General features: G+C 44.7%; 1 protein-coding gene across 30 annotated transcripts in view; it reads left to right on the top strand.

The window, feature by feature from the left end:
* The window catches only part of SEC31A (SEC31 homolog A, COPII coat complex component), a 68,881-nt gene that overhangs the window by 18,015 nt on the left and 37,393 nt on the right, over positions 1-13,473 (top strand). For 21 of the 30 annotated variants that reach the window (XR_014501808.1, XR_014501809.1, XM_083398199.1 and 18 more), the window contains 11 exons: positions 300-440; positions 1,758-1,900; positions 2,538-2,637; positions 2,856-3,017; positions 3,725-3,877; positions 5,264-5,497; positions 6,583-6,657; positions 7,189-7,239; positions 10,068-10,145; positions 12,085-12,151; positions 12,284-12,462. Coding sequence is in view for 28 of the 30 variants with exons in the window: in XM_083398199.1 (XP_083254325.1) it covers positions 300-440; positions 1,758-1,900; positions 2,538-2,637; positions 2,856-3,017; positions 3,725-3,877; positions 5,264-5,497; positions 6,583-6,657; positions 7,189-7,239; positions 10,068-10,145; positions 12,085-12,151; positions 12,284-12,462 (1,383 nt within the window). In the remaining 2 variants the exon portion in view is untranslated. The remainder of the gene's footprint in view (positions 1-299; positions 441-1,757; positions 1,901-2,537; positions 2,638-2,855; positions 3,018-3,724; positions 3,878-5,263; positions 5,498-6,582; positions 6,658-7,188; positions 7,240-10,067; positions 10,146-12,084; positions 12,152-12,283; positions 12,463-13,473) is intronic. The other 9 variants (XM_083398206.1, XM_083398195.1, XM_083398208.1 and 6 more) reach the window with 1 other exon arrangement.

Here is a 13,473-nt window from a genome sequence, read left to right as displayed (position 1 = left end):
TCATTTAAAGTGAGAACTAAGGATAATAGGTTAAACTAGTATTTCCCAGCCTTGGGTCTCCAGGGATTTTGGGACTACAACTACCATCATCCCTGACCACTGGTCTTGCTAGCTAGGGATGATGGGAGTTGTAGTCCAAAAACAGCTGGAGACCCAAGGTTGTGAAACAGTTTTTATTGTCATTTTCAGTGGAGGTCTGCCAAGTTTTTGAAGCGCTTAACAATAAGAAAGGTCTTCCAGACTTTGCATATTTTAGTGCCGTAGAATGAGAAACTGATGATGGGTTCTGTTTCCAACAGCCTGCTGAAGACATAAGCTGCATTGCTTGGAACAGGCAAGTCCAGCATATCTTGGCTTCTGCAAGCCCTAGTGGCCGTGCTACAGTGTGGGATCTCAGGAAGAATGAACCTATCATCAAAGTCAGCGACCACAGTAACCGGGTAACTATTCAGCCAGTTTATTGCAGGCACTCACGCCGGTTGAGTATTTGTTAAGGCTGGTTGAAAATTTCCTTCTGGGCACCTGCCTTCCTTCCCCATGTTTGTAGAGGAAGTGTAGGGAGCCTTGGGCCCAGAGGCTGCATGTGGCCCCCAAGCCTCTCTACCTGGCCCTTGGGGGTTTCTCCAGGCCAGAAGAGGCTCTGCTTCTTGTGAGTGTTTCTGCCTTGATTGAATTTGTCCTGGAGCTCCTACAGTGCCTCTTGCACCGGTTCTCAACCTGTGGGTCCCCAGATGTTGTTGGACTACAATTTCCATCATTCCTGAGCTCGCCTTGCTAGCTAGGGGTGATGGGAGTTGTAGTCCAACAACATCTGGGGACCCACAGGTTGAGCACTGCTGGAATGGAGGATAGAGTGTATCAAAACCAGCTTAGTGCCCTGTTAAATTTCAGATTCCTTGCCCCCACCCACTTCTTAGAATCATAGAGTTGGAAGAGACCACAAGGGCCATCGAGTCCAACCCCCTAACTTCTGCCTCTGGAACCTCCCACCACTGGCATGTCTTTCCTCCTTCCCAGGTTGCTCAGAAAATAATGAGCTGCAAAAAAGATTCCTCTCACCTGACATAGAGTAACAACATGGAAATGGTTTTATCGTTGTATGCTTCCCTTGGGAGGAGTAACCCTGAAGGCCAGCCCAAAAAGATTGAAAATGCTAAAAGTTAATGAAACGCTCTACTTGTTGTGAGCATTGCACAATCTTTGTGCTCCCCCCTTTTTGTACAGGAAAAAATCCTGTAAATTGGGCCTATTCACCTGTGGCAGAGGGTATGAATTGTCTGTGTTTTGTTACATGCATGGAGAGGGAGTGTGCATGCCTGTTCTCTCCATCTTTGGCCTGTTCAGGTTGTGAGCTGGCCCATTCATAAATACAGTATGGATGAGTCGCAGGTCTTGCTTGCAGGTCTCCCAAAGGGATCTGCTTGGCTTCAGTGAGAACAGGATGCTGGACTAGGTGGGCCATTGGCTGTACTTGCAAAATTAGGGTAAAGGGAAGTAGGACCCACTGCAAAATGTTGCAATGCATCCTGTGCTAATACAGGGACATGAGCGTGCTTGTATGGTATATCTGCATCTGTTTTGGGAGCGACCAACCACATGGGCAAAAGCTTTTACATGTGCCCAGCCCAGTGCAGAGGCAGAGGTAAGCAGCACCGGCAGAGAGCTGTGCAAAGGAGGTCTTGGATAGAAGGCAGCGGTCTGGTTTCTTTTAAGCCTGCTTGATCTTGCTACTGAGAGCACTGGTTGTACAATTTCAGATGCACTGCTCAGGGCTGGCCTGGCATCCTGATGTCGCTACACAAATGGTTCTGGCTTCGGAAGACGACAGGCTGCCTGTAATCCAGGTGTGGGACCTCCGATTTGCATCTTCTCCGCTTCGTGTTCTAGAAAGCCATGCAAGGTATGTGCATATTTTTGGTCTCTCGCAGATCTGACTGGCTGCGTGGTTGACAGACGTTGAAAATGCTAACGACATCCTCCTTCACTGCTAGCAGCAGTTTGCTATGTGGATTTTGCTATGTCCCCACAAAAACAGACTGCTTAGCAAAAACGATTGAATACTTACGCATTGCTAAATCAACAGGGAGAGTAAGAGGAAACACCTTATAAAAAGATAATAAGGAAAAGACTATTTTTAAAGAATCTCTTTAAAACTATGTGGAGAAGGTAGATCTCCTGACAGACAGTGAATAAATCTAGAAATAAAGAGAATATAATGAACCTAGCTTGGAAAATATTTGGAAGAATCGAACATCCAAAATGAAATGTGTGCAGATTAAATAAATGTAAACTAGCACAATGAGAATGGTTGGAAGTCAATGCATGGTGGGTGTGTTCATGTTGGGTATGTATATAGGTAATGTATGTTTTGTAGATATGTATGTTTTGTATTGTTTGATATATGTTTTGTATGTGTATAGATTCCAATGTACAATAAACGTATTTCAATATTTTCTAAAAAAAATAAATACTGCAGGTATTTCAGAGTTTGTTTTCAACTTTTACAAAGGCTTCCTTGGTTGCATCTTTTTCCGCAGGGGCATTTTGACAATAGCTTGGAGTATGGCAGATCCCGAACTGTTGCTGAGCTGTGGAAAGGATGCTAAAATTCTTTGCTCCAATCCAAACACAGGAGAGGTACTGATTGAAGACTTGCTTGCAAGCTGTTGAAATGGAGAGACATTTCTTGTTTGGGTGTTGCAAAAAGAGTGCACAAACTTTGCACTTGGAGCAACAGAACGATGCAGGATTGGCTTTTGTCTCCAAACTTGCTTTCTGGATGTGGCTGGGTGGTCCTTCTTAAGCCGCTTAGGTCTCTGCCATTTTTATTGTAATATGTTTGGTTTTGGATACAGGTGTTGTATGAGCTTCCGACCAGCACCCAGTGGTGCTTTGACGTCCAGTGGTGTCCTAGGAACCCTGCTCTTCTCTCTGCTGCTTCTTTTGATGGGAGGATCAGCGTTTACTCGATCATGGGGGGAAGCACTGACAGCCTGCGACAGAAGCAAGCAGACAAGGTATTTAAAACAAAACACTGCGTATCCAATTGACGGAAGACAGATGTTTGCAGATGGAATACTTCTTAAAAATTGCTTTGACTGTCAAAAGTTACTGTTGGAATGTCTGTACACAAGCCGTGACTGTTATCCTGAGAGGAGTCCTATGTGTAGGGTTAAAGAGAGAGAGAAAATCGTTTGGTGGCACCTTGGAGCTAACTTTTTAGAAGGTTTTTATTATAAACCTGAGGGAAGATCTGATCATTGTCCTTTGTTCCAGTCTGTGCTGAATCCACTCCCATATGCAAGTTCTTTGTGATCTTGATTGTCTTCTGTCTGGGATCATCAGGGTTGGCATAGCAACTGGGCAGGGCTTCTGTGGATGTGCTGGGATGGTGAGGGATTATGGCGCCCTGTATCAAACCTTCCCCATTTTGTAGTCTTTCCTTCATGGAGTAAAATAAAAGTGGAACAGTGCAAATCCGATGTATGGTTGATTTTCTATGAATTTATAACAGAAGTGTAGCGTATGTAGTGTGTGAGGGTGTGAGAAGTTTGTACAAACTGAATGATGGGGGGGGGGGGGGTTTCCTGCTACAATATAAACAAATTAAACTCCAAAAAGCAAAGCCAAGAATTGATAACTGGTTGGGTAAACAGGAGTGGTAATAATGCGCATGAGTTTTAGACCCATCTGTCTTTCTCTTTCTCTTTCTCCTTTTCGAAAGCTGTCGTCCTCCTTTGGTAATCTTGATCCATTTGGAACAGGGCAGCCACTTCCTCCATTGCAGCTTCCACAGCAGTCCACTCCACAGAGCAGAATCCTGCCCTTGAAGAAGCCACCCAAGTGGATTCGCCGACCTGTCGGCGCATCTTTTTCAGTAAGTGGAATCCTAATTGCACTCTAATGGGGTGGGCTGTTTAACCCTTCTGCTGAGTTGCCTGTTCTATGAATGTGTTGTTCTGCTCCTTTGTGAAGTTTAAAATCGAGGATATGCTGTATATCACGTTCCCCTTGTGAAGAAGTAATCACACAACTGGCACTCGGTATAATGTGTCTGTGGTGTTAAGCCCCGTTCAAAATACTGCCGTGAAATTAGATCTTCAGCTGACAGAGTGTGATAGATTTGCTAGGGACAAACAATTATATGTAGAGCGCCTGCTTTCATCTGTCTCTTGGTTCAGAAAAAGGTTCAGAAAAAGCTCACCACTGGTGAGGTGTTGTTACTTCTTTTATTACTAGTTCTACATCTTTTACGAGAATGGGGTAAATATATTGATTAACTAAGCCCCAAAATATGTCACTTAATTCCTATACTTTCTCATGGTGGAGAGTTTGTGTGTGTGTGTGTTTTAAAGCTATGTACTCAAAATTGTGACATGGCTCCAATGGACAGTCCTCTGCTTTCCCTCCCCTAGTTAAGAGACTAGGAGCCCCTTATAGGTGTGTGCCCTTTTTCCCATGCAAACTCTGCCCATTTCAGCAATAAATAAGGGGTGGGGAATCTTAGGTCCAGGGCCCAAATGTGACCCTCCAGGCTTCTCCGCCTGCTCCTCCAAATTCTTCCCAGGATACACCTTTCGCCAATCCTGCTTTCCATCCTCCTTTTTGCCTAGCTAGAACGTGTCCTTGAATTTTGGTCATGCCTCTTGTCTGGATTGAGGACAAGGAGAGATACATGTAGAAACCAGGTAAAACTTGTACCTGTTGCTCTGCCTACGAGGACCTTCTGGCAGTTCCCTCACTGCGAGAAGCCAAGTTACAGGGAACCAGGCAGAGGGCCTTCTCGGTAGTGGCACCCGCCCTGTGGAACGCCCCCCCCCCCGATGTCAAAGAGAACAACAACTACCAGACTTTTAGAAGACATCTGAAGGCAGCCCTGTTTAGGGAAGCTTTTAATGTTTGATGTATTACGGTATTTTAATATTTTTTTGGAAACCGCCCAGAGTGGCTGGGGAAGACAAGATAAATAATATATTATTATTATTACCTTAGGCTCAGTCTACCACAGGGCATGTGGCCCCTGGATTCTTTCCCTTGAGCCAAAAGTGGCTCTCCATCCCTGGCACAGCATCTTCACAAATCTACACTGCAACGTTAGTTTGCAACTCACCCACCCCTCTCAAACTTCTGCTTTAAAGCAAACCTCAGATCTTCAGAACGTTCTTTTCTTTTGAGCGTGCATATTAAAACTAAGCATGGATCTTGATGGTAATGGATTTGAAACTCTTCCCTAAACCGTATCTGCGCTGCCTTTGAATTCCAGTTTGGCGGAAAGCTAGTTACCTTTGAGAACAGCAAGCCCCAGCAGCAAGGAGCAGAGCATCCTCCGCATCACTACCACGTCTACGTCAGCCAAGTTGTCACCGAAAAGGAATTCCTGAGCCGCTCCGATCAGCTGCAGGAGGCTGTGCAGGCAGAAGCGTTTGTCAACTATTGCCAGAAGAAAATCGATGCTGCCAAGAATGACTTTGAGAGGAACGTGTGGTCTTTCTTAAAGGTAATCTTAGATTTTGACTGTGCGTTAGTAGCTCCCGGTCACCTTAAAAACCAATTTGCTAGTAATGACCACAAACTTGGATGCCTTTAAAAGAGGACTAGACAAATTTGTTCACGATAAGGCTATCGGTGGCTACAAGCCAAAATAGCTATGTTCCACCTCTGCTGTCACAGGTGGTATGCCTCTGAATCTCAAGTAGATCTCAACGAAAGAAGAATGGAGGATGAAATTAATGGACTATGCCGAACTAGATAAACTAACAGGAAGGATTAGAAAACTGCGGGACCAGAAATTTGCAGAAGACTGGTGTAAATTCACCGATTATTTGAAAAGTAATTGTGATGATCAGACTATGTAGGTTTGCAAGAAGTTTTGTGAGGTGAATTATTGGAACTATTGCAAAAATGGATAAAAGGGAGGATGGTTAGTTAAGATAATTAAAGGCAATATGAATTTAAGAAATGCATAAGAAGTGGTTAAAATGGTGGATCATCAGAGGTGCTGATGGAAGTCCAAAAAAAAGATTGTATAAGTGGTGAAGTTTTGTGGTATGTATTATAATTTATATGTTAAAATTAATAAAAATTATTATATATAAAAAAAGAATCTCAAGTAGAGGGAGTGCTGTTGTGCTCAGGTCCTGCTTCTGGGCTTCTGGTTGGCCACTGTGAGAATAGGATGCTAGACCAGATGCTGGCCTTTGGCCTGATCCGGCAGAGCTGTTCTTCTGCCATGTTTTTGCTTGGCAACACCGTCAATGGTGAGAGATGATGGGAGTTGTAGTCCACCCACATCTGGAAGGCACAATGTTGGCTCTCCCTGCTTTTTAGCTTGGACTGGCGTCAAAGCGCACAATTCTTTGTACCTCTCTGCTTAATGCTCCATTGCAGTCCTTCCTCCTTGCAGAGATACAAGGGGCGTCAGGGTTTCGTTAGCATCTTGCTGCAAATTCACCAGGTTTGCTTTGCGACTGTTAATTGTACAGAATGGGAGGTGCAGGATGGAAGAAATTGGGGGAAAGGGAATAAAAATGACATCTCTGTTTTCTACAACGCATCCTTTTCCCTAACATTTTTTTTTTAAAGGTGCATTTCGAAGAGGATTCACGTAGCAAATGCTTGGAACTCCTGGGCTTCAGGAAAGAGGACCTACGGAAAAAGGTAAATGCTAATAATAATAATAATATTTGTACACTACCCCAGGTACAATGTTTTTTTATGAAGCTGTTGGCATGGTCAGTCATCAGTAATTCTGTGTATAGAACTGAATGGCTGGCACCTCATTGGCTTTTAATGGAATTTGTTTATTGTGTTGATATTTATGTGTTGTAAACAGCCTTGGGGTTTTTAATGTAGGGTATTGTTTTTTAAAAAAATTAAAGAGAAATGAACTAAAAGGTTTTCATTATACAGACGTGATTGAGTCTCGAATGTAGCTTAATACCCTGCTCCTTCATATCATTTGCTTTCTCTTGACAAGTAAAGGCCCGATTAACACACTAAATAGAACTAGCCTTTAAAAATATGTGTGCCAATCTTTGAAACAGCTCTTTTAAATACAAGATTGGCATGTGATAGAATAGGTCCTTCAATAAGCAGAGGAAAGTGTTGCAGAAAAAAAGAGTTGGCAGTATTGAAGGTTTCAAGGGTTCCATTCCAAGATAATCCATAATTCTTTTTCCTTCCCTTCAGGTTTCTTTAGCTCTCCATAAAGAGAGTCTTCATGGTAGAGAACCGGATGAGGTAAGGAAACAAATGCAAGGTTTTATTATGCAAATGGGATGGAGTTTGGAACTTAACTCACTTTTCCTGCAACGTCCTTTCCTTGGCAGCCTAGTATTTGCTCAAAAAGGCATGAATAAGCCAAGCTTGCCGTCATGCATTTTACAAGTTGCACTTTGGGCAGTAAAGGTTCATATTAATTGCAGAATAAAACTTCAGCCTTTTTTAAAAAAGACTGTGCAGGAGTTATTTGCTTTTTTCATTACTCCAATTAACCCAGTTCACAGGAGATAAATCCACCTTGACCCAAGTCTTTACGGTTTGCCTCCCTTCCTCCTTCTCCCCATTAATGTTCTTTACAATTCTGATGTGGCCTCTGCGGCAGCATTTTATGCTGTCGTTGGGCGTCTTGACACTGTAATAATACATCTCGCTAACCTTCCCTACTTTCTCTGGAAAGAGTTATTGCACATTGTCTCCACAGAGCCAGTGCTCCCCGCCCCCGCCCCCCCCCCCAGTTCTGAATCTATAATGTTTAAAAGGTTGCTGGAAACCTTTGAAGAATGAAGGCCATAGATCTCTCCGAAATCCTGGCTTGAGAGGAACAGGAACTGCAGTACTGCTGCAGTTTTGTGCTACTGAGGAAAGGCGGGGGGAATAGCGAAGCTTTGTAAATTCGGGAACTACTTTCTCCAGCAGGGTTAGAAGCAGACAGTGGATCAGAGTACAGTGGTGCCTCGCAAGACGAAATTAATTCGTTCCGCGAGTTTTTTCGTTGAGCGAGTTTTTTCGTCTTGCGAAGCACCACGGCGGGAAGGGGTGGGGAGAAGCAGGGCAGCTGCCGCAGCCGGTACCTCGGACTCACCCGCGCCTTGTGGCCACCGCGCGGCGCGGCTGCTGGAGGGCAGCGGGGATCAGGAGTGCGACTCTGGCTGCAACGCTGGCTGCTGGCGGCAACGGCTCTCTCAGAGGAGGGTGGTGGGCAGCGGTGCGAGGCAGCCAGAAGGTCGGCCATCAGCCGGAAGGTGGGAGGGAGCCGGAGGAGCGGGGAAGCGAGCGTGCGTGCGTGCAGTGACCGTCGCCATGACAGGAGAGGCAGGGCTGTTTCGTCTAGCGAAGCAAGCCCTTAGGAAAATCCGTCTTCCGAAGCACCTCAGAAAACGAAAAACCCTTTCGTCTAGCGAGTTTTTCGTCTTTCGAGGCATTTGTCTGGCGGGGTACCACTGTATAATCAAGGAAATCACTTTAGATTTGGGCAAGCCAAGGGACTATACATAGTGCCTAATATAACCAGCTTTTCCAGCATTTATAAACAGCCTCAAACCCTTGAAAATCTTTCTCTAAATGTTTTGTTGCTGCAGCGCCTCCACATGACCCAAACATAGGCTGAATAGGGAGCTGTGCGTTCTTTCGCTAAGAGCTTTGCTTACTAATGACTTCCTGGTATTTCTTTTCCTTATGCCTTGAGTCCATTTGCTCCTCAATCTTAATCCCAGTCCTCTGTTTTCCTGCATCGCTTTCCTCCTTCTCTATTCCCCCTCTCTAGTCCACTCTCCGCTTCCAGTTCAATGTTCTCATTTGCCTCCCTTTTAAAGCATCTGTAGCACCTCATTTCTGCAGCCGTACGTTATTTATTCATCTCTCTGTGTCTCTTGTGCCTAAAGGCACCTGGGGCAGCTCATTAGAAAATTATTTTGAAAACTAAATGTAGCTAAAACGCCGCAAGATAAATAAGTGAAAGTGAGCAATAAAGGCTTGTAAAACCGCAATAGGAGGAAGCGCTCACAAACCAATTCAGGCGAAGAAAACAGTTGCAAAAAGCCCATGGGAATGAGATGGTCTTTACAAGCCATCAACACCAAGAGGGGGGAGCAGGGAAGTTTTGGACCTGCCAAGGGGCCACCACTGAGAAGGCCCTGTATTGCGTACGCACCCACCGAACTTTAGACGGTAAGGGATGTGGAGCAGGGCCTCTGCTGACGATCTTAACAGTCAGGCGGAATAATGTTGGGTTAAGGAAACACAAGTCCAGCCTGTATCAAGAACTAAGAGTCAGCATCTAGGATCTTAGGCAGACCCACACAGTTTTGTTCTGATCACGGTTTTCATGACATTGACACTTTTGACGTTGAGGGAAAGTGTCAGCACAGTTGATGTTTGTCTGTGATGGCAGGCTTCCTCAAGCAAGCCTGCAACTTATTTCTCTCTCCAGATAACAAGGGGTCGTATCTTGCCAGCTACTAATGGTCATGCAGTTTCTGCTGAACTTTCTGGTTCATAGCACAGGGTTTCCCGTAAGGAAATAACATGCATTCTGCTACTAAGCTACCCTCCTTATCTTGAGTATTTTTTTTTATCCCTGACTGTCGCTTCTGTGAGTTTGCCTTCCACCCATTCCTTTGTCTGTGTGTGGGTTGAAAATACCCTCCTATCTGAGAGTCAGTGTGGTCTAGTGATTAGAGTGCTGGAAGTGGGTCCAGGAGACCAGGATTCAGCCACAAAGCTCACCTTGGGACATTCACCGCTTGCAGCCCAGCCTGCAGGGCTGTTGTGAAAATAAAATGGAGAAGGGAAGAACCCTTTCCCCTGCTTTAGAGGTCCTTAGAGAAAAGGTGGTGTATTAATGCAGAAATAAATACAATATAGTTGTATATTTTGACAAACATTTGTTCACAGGGCGTGAGATGATTTGGAAAGGAAAGCAGAGAAAGAAGTCACCTTTTTGTCTTTAATTGGGTGCATAGGTTTATACTAACAATGGGAACTGTTTGGTGCTGGCTCTAACTGCTTTGGTGTCTTTCTCTCTGCCTAAAACCTTTGAAAACATCCTTTCCTCTTCTGTGGGAAAGACTTTAGAGGAATCTGACCAGCCAGTGCAGAGTGATGGTGAAGAAGGTGTGGCTGCTCAGGATCAGCTCTTGGGAGAGGTATTCATTCTCTTCTCTACTAAACTTGTGGGTGCTTGGTCACGGACTCCCAACTATTCTGTTTGCTCTAAAATATTCATATCCCGTACACTCATAGACAGGAGACTGAGTGGGGCAGGGATGGGGAATCACAGGCCTCGTAGGGCTGAATGTGACCCTCTAGACCTTGTTGGAACTCCCTCTAGGCTATACCCCTTCCCCAGTCACATCCTCCTTGAGTGTTTTTCCCATACTGGAATTTGTCCCTGAACTCTGATAACACCTCTTGTTTGCATTAGAGTGGAGGATAGAAGTGGACGAGAGATGTCTCTGTGTAGAAACCGGTATACAGGTGTAAACTTTACATTAATTGCCCCGCCCACTTTTGCCTCTGCTCATGCCCAGCATTTGCTGTACACACTCTTACCTCTGCCCCCTAGGAAGGGTTGGTACCATAGGCTGAAAAAGGTCCACCATCCCTGTAGAACAGCCTTTCTCAACCTGGGGGTCCCCAAATGTTGTTGAACTGCAACTCCCATCACCCCTAGCTAGCAAGGCCAGAGCTCAGGGATGATGGGAGTTGTAGTCCAACAACAGCTGGGGGCCCATAGGTTGAGAACCACTGCTGATGTGAGTGCAAGGCTGTGCATTTTCTGCACTAAAAATTACCCAGAGTCTCTTGCACGAAGGGGGAAAGAAAGAGTCAAAATTTGCAGCTTGAGTAAATGCAACCATTAACCCAGGTTATGTGTTTTTCCTGGGAATGCTAGGCACTTGTTCTTCCCCCTGTTGCACCGTACAGTGGTACCTCGGGTTACATACACTTCAGGTTACAGACTCCGCTAACCCAGAAATAGTACCTTGGGTTAAGAACTTTGCTTCAGGATAAGAACAGAAATCATGTTCTGGTGGCGCGGCGGCCGCAGGAGACCCCATTAGCTAAAGTGGTGCTTCAGGTTAAGAACGGACCTCCGGAACGAATTAAGTACTTAACCCGAGGTACCACTGTACAGCTTCTTAACTTTGTTTTGATGGGCATTGAAAACTGACATGCACCAGGGGGCAGCAGTGCCTGGAAACCTTTTTTTTAGGACACCCACTTCTTAACTCCCCATTGCTTGTGGGGAGGATGGAGGTGCCTGGGGAAGAAGCATAAATTTCCAGAGCTGTTCAGTCTTGGGAAGGAGGCCAGTGGCTTTGGATATACGAACCCCATGCATATTACATGGGCTTTCCCTGCTAATGGTGAACAGAGTAGAAGAGCAATAGGTTTGGGTTTCACTTTGCCATTAGCATAACCAGGAATGTACAGGCTACATTAAATATGCTGAAAGATTTTACTCAGATTAGCATCATCCCCTCTACAAGAATGCTACCTCTCCCACAAAACAGACTTCCTTTCCATTCTGCCCTCTGGGCTTTGGAGTGTTCTGATGCACATTATAAAGCTGGAATATACAAATTGTATTACTCAGTTGTACGTGCTGTGCTTCAAGATGCCTCCTTTTTGAAGTCACCGGGCATTTTGCCAGTTGCATTAGAAATGGACAGCTCGATAGATCTCTCAACCACAGTGGTTTGTTATTTGGGCATTTCGTCCGAATGACGTAGCGCCCAATCGTGTGCCTATTGACTCGAAAGTAAGACCCATTGAGTTCAGAGGATCTTACTCCCAATAAAGGGTGCATAGGGTTGCAGTCCTAAATACACACAGTTTTGTCACCAGGCTGGGATTCTTCCCCCCCCCCCTCCAGGTTGCGGCAGGATAAAAGAAATTTTGTTGATACAACACTTTGTGATATATGTGCAGCCACAATAATGCTCTTCTTTAATAAGTTAGCAGCCTTTTAGGAAAATGACAGTATGAAAGCATATCAGTATATCTTGTTTTCTCAGTTATGGATTAATGTAAATACATTATCAAAACCACTCTAAAACCACATTCGTTTCTGCCTATTAGAGTAGAAAAGATGAGACTGCCACTCCGCCATCTGCAGATGAGACATTTAACATTTCCGTCACTGGAGGTAAGGAAAAAATGCCCACATTTTGTACAGAACATCCGGGCTTTTAAACTTGGCTAAACATGAACCTTCCTCGGTTCTTTGTTAGGCTGCTGTGATGATGATAAGTGAGTTTCTTTGTTTTCCTTGTTGCAGATATAGACGGCTTGATCACTCAGGCTTTGCTGACAGGGAACTTTGAAAGCGCCGTTGACCTCTGCCTCCACGACAATCGCATGGCTGATGCCATTATACTAGCTATAGCCGGTGGCCAGGAGCTGCTGTCCAGAACCCAGGAGAAGTACTTTGCAAAGACACGAGGCAAAATTACCAGGGTACGCAGGCTTTTAAACTGGAATCGTGGGTAAAATATGGGCTCACAACCTCATCCTTTATTCAGAAGACCAGGCAGGCTTCTGGAAGTATCAGATACTCCATGCATCAAGTAAACAGGTATAATAGATGCATAGTAACGTGAGAGCAATTTGTGGGGAAGAATCAGTAGTGAATTTGAAGCCGTCGCTTATATAACAAGTCTGATCGCAAGTGGACTGTTGGCTGGCAGGTCCCCTCTGTGGCCATTCCCCTTAAACACAATTAATATTGATTTCAGTATAACCTTTAATTGTAATTGTTAAGTTGTGGGCGAACATAGTAGATGACACAGTGATTTCTCCAGAGCAGCTCTTTATTGTAGCTGGACAGAACTGAACAGCAAACAGCTCAGCCGGCCTGCTTTTATAGGAGCCGGCTGTCAACATTGTATCAACAACAACCCAGGGTTTCCCGCCTAAAATAACTGACGTGGACCTGAGTGAAAACTATCTACAGTATCCCCCTGTTGGCCCAGGGGGAGAACATCAGTACATAACAGTAATTAAGTTAGGAGACAGGGAACTCACGGTAGGGATGGGGCATAAAATCCTTCCTCCTGCTTCCAGTTTCTTTAACAATAGTTGATGGATCAGCCTTGCATGGGTACCAGCCCAATATTAGATAATGGAGGTTCTACATCATAAATGAAAATTCTCAGATACAGCTAACATGTAGAATTGCCCAATTCTATCTAGAGCTGCAGCATTTAATTGATTGCATTAATCAACGGGAAAACTTCTGATAGTCCTTTTAAGAAGTGTCCTCGATTAAGCAGGCAGCAGTTCTTTAAGAAGCCAAAGAAACACAAGGGCTTATACAAACGGCAAATGGCGTTTCCCCTTTCTCTTGCACACAGGAGGAATGCCTCTTGCACACCTGTTTTATAGCAGTCATCATAGTACACCATCTACAAACAAAGTGCGCTTCTCGTTTCTGAAGTCCGGCTTAGATTTCATGCAATTGACTAAGAA

Source organism: Podarcis tiliguerta, assembly GCF_965153285.1.
Source record: "Podarcis tiliguerta genome assembly, chromosome: 9".
NCBI classification, from domain to species: domain Eukaryota; kingdom Metazoa; phylum Chordata; class Lepidosauria; order Squamata; family Lacertidae; genus Podarcis; species Podarcis tiliguerta.
The sequence above is the reverse complement of the archived record's forward strand: the minus strand, read 5'-3'. Positions and strand labels throughout refer to the sequence as shown.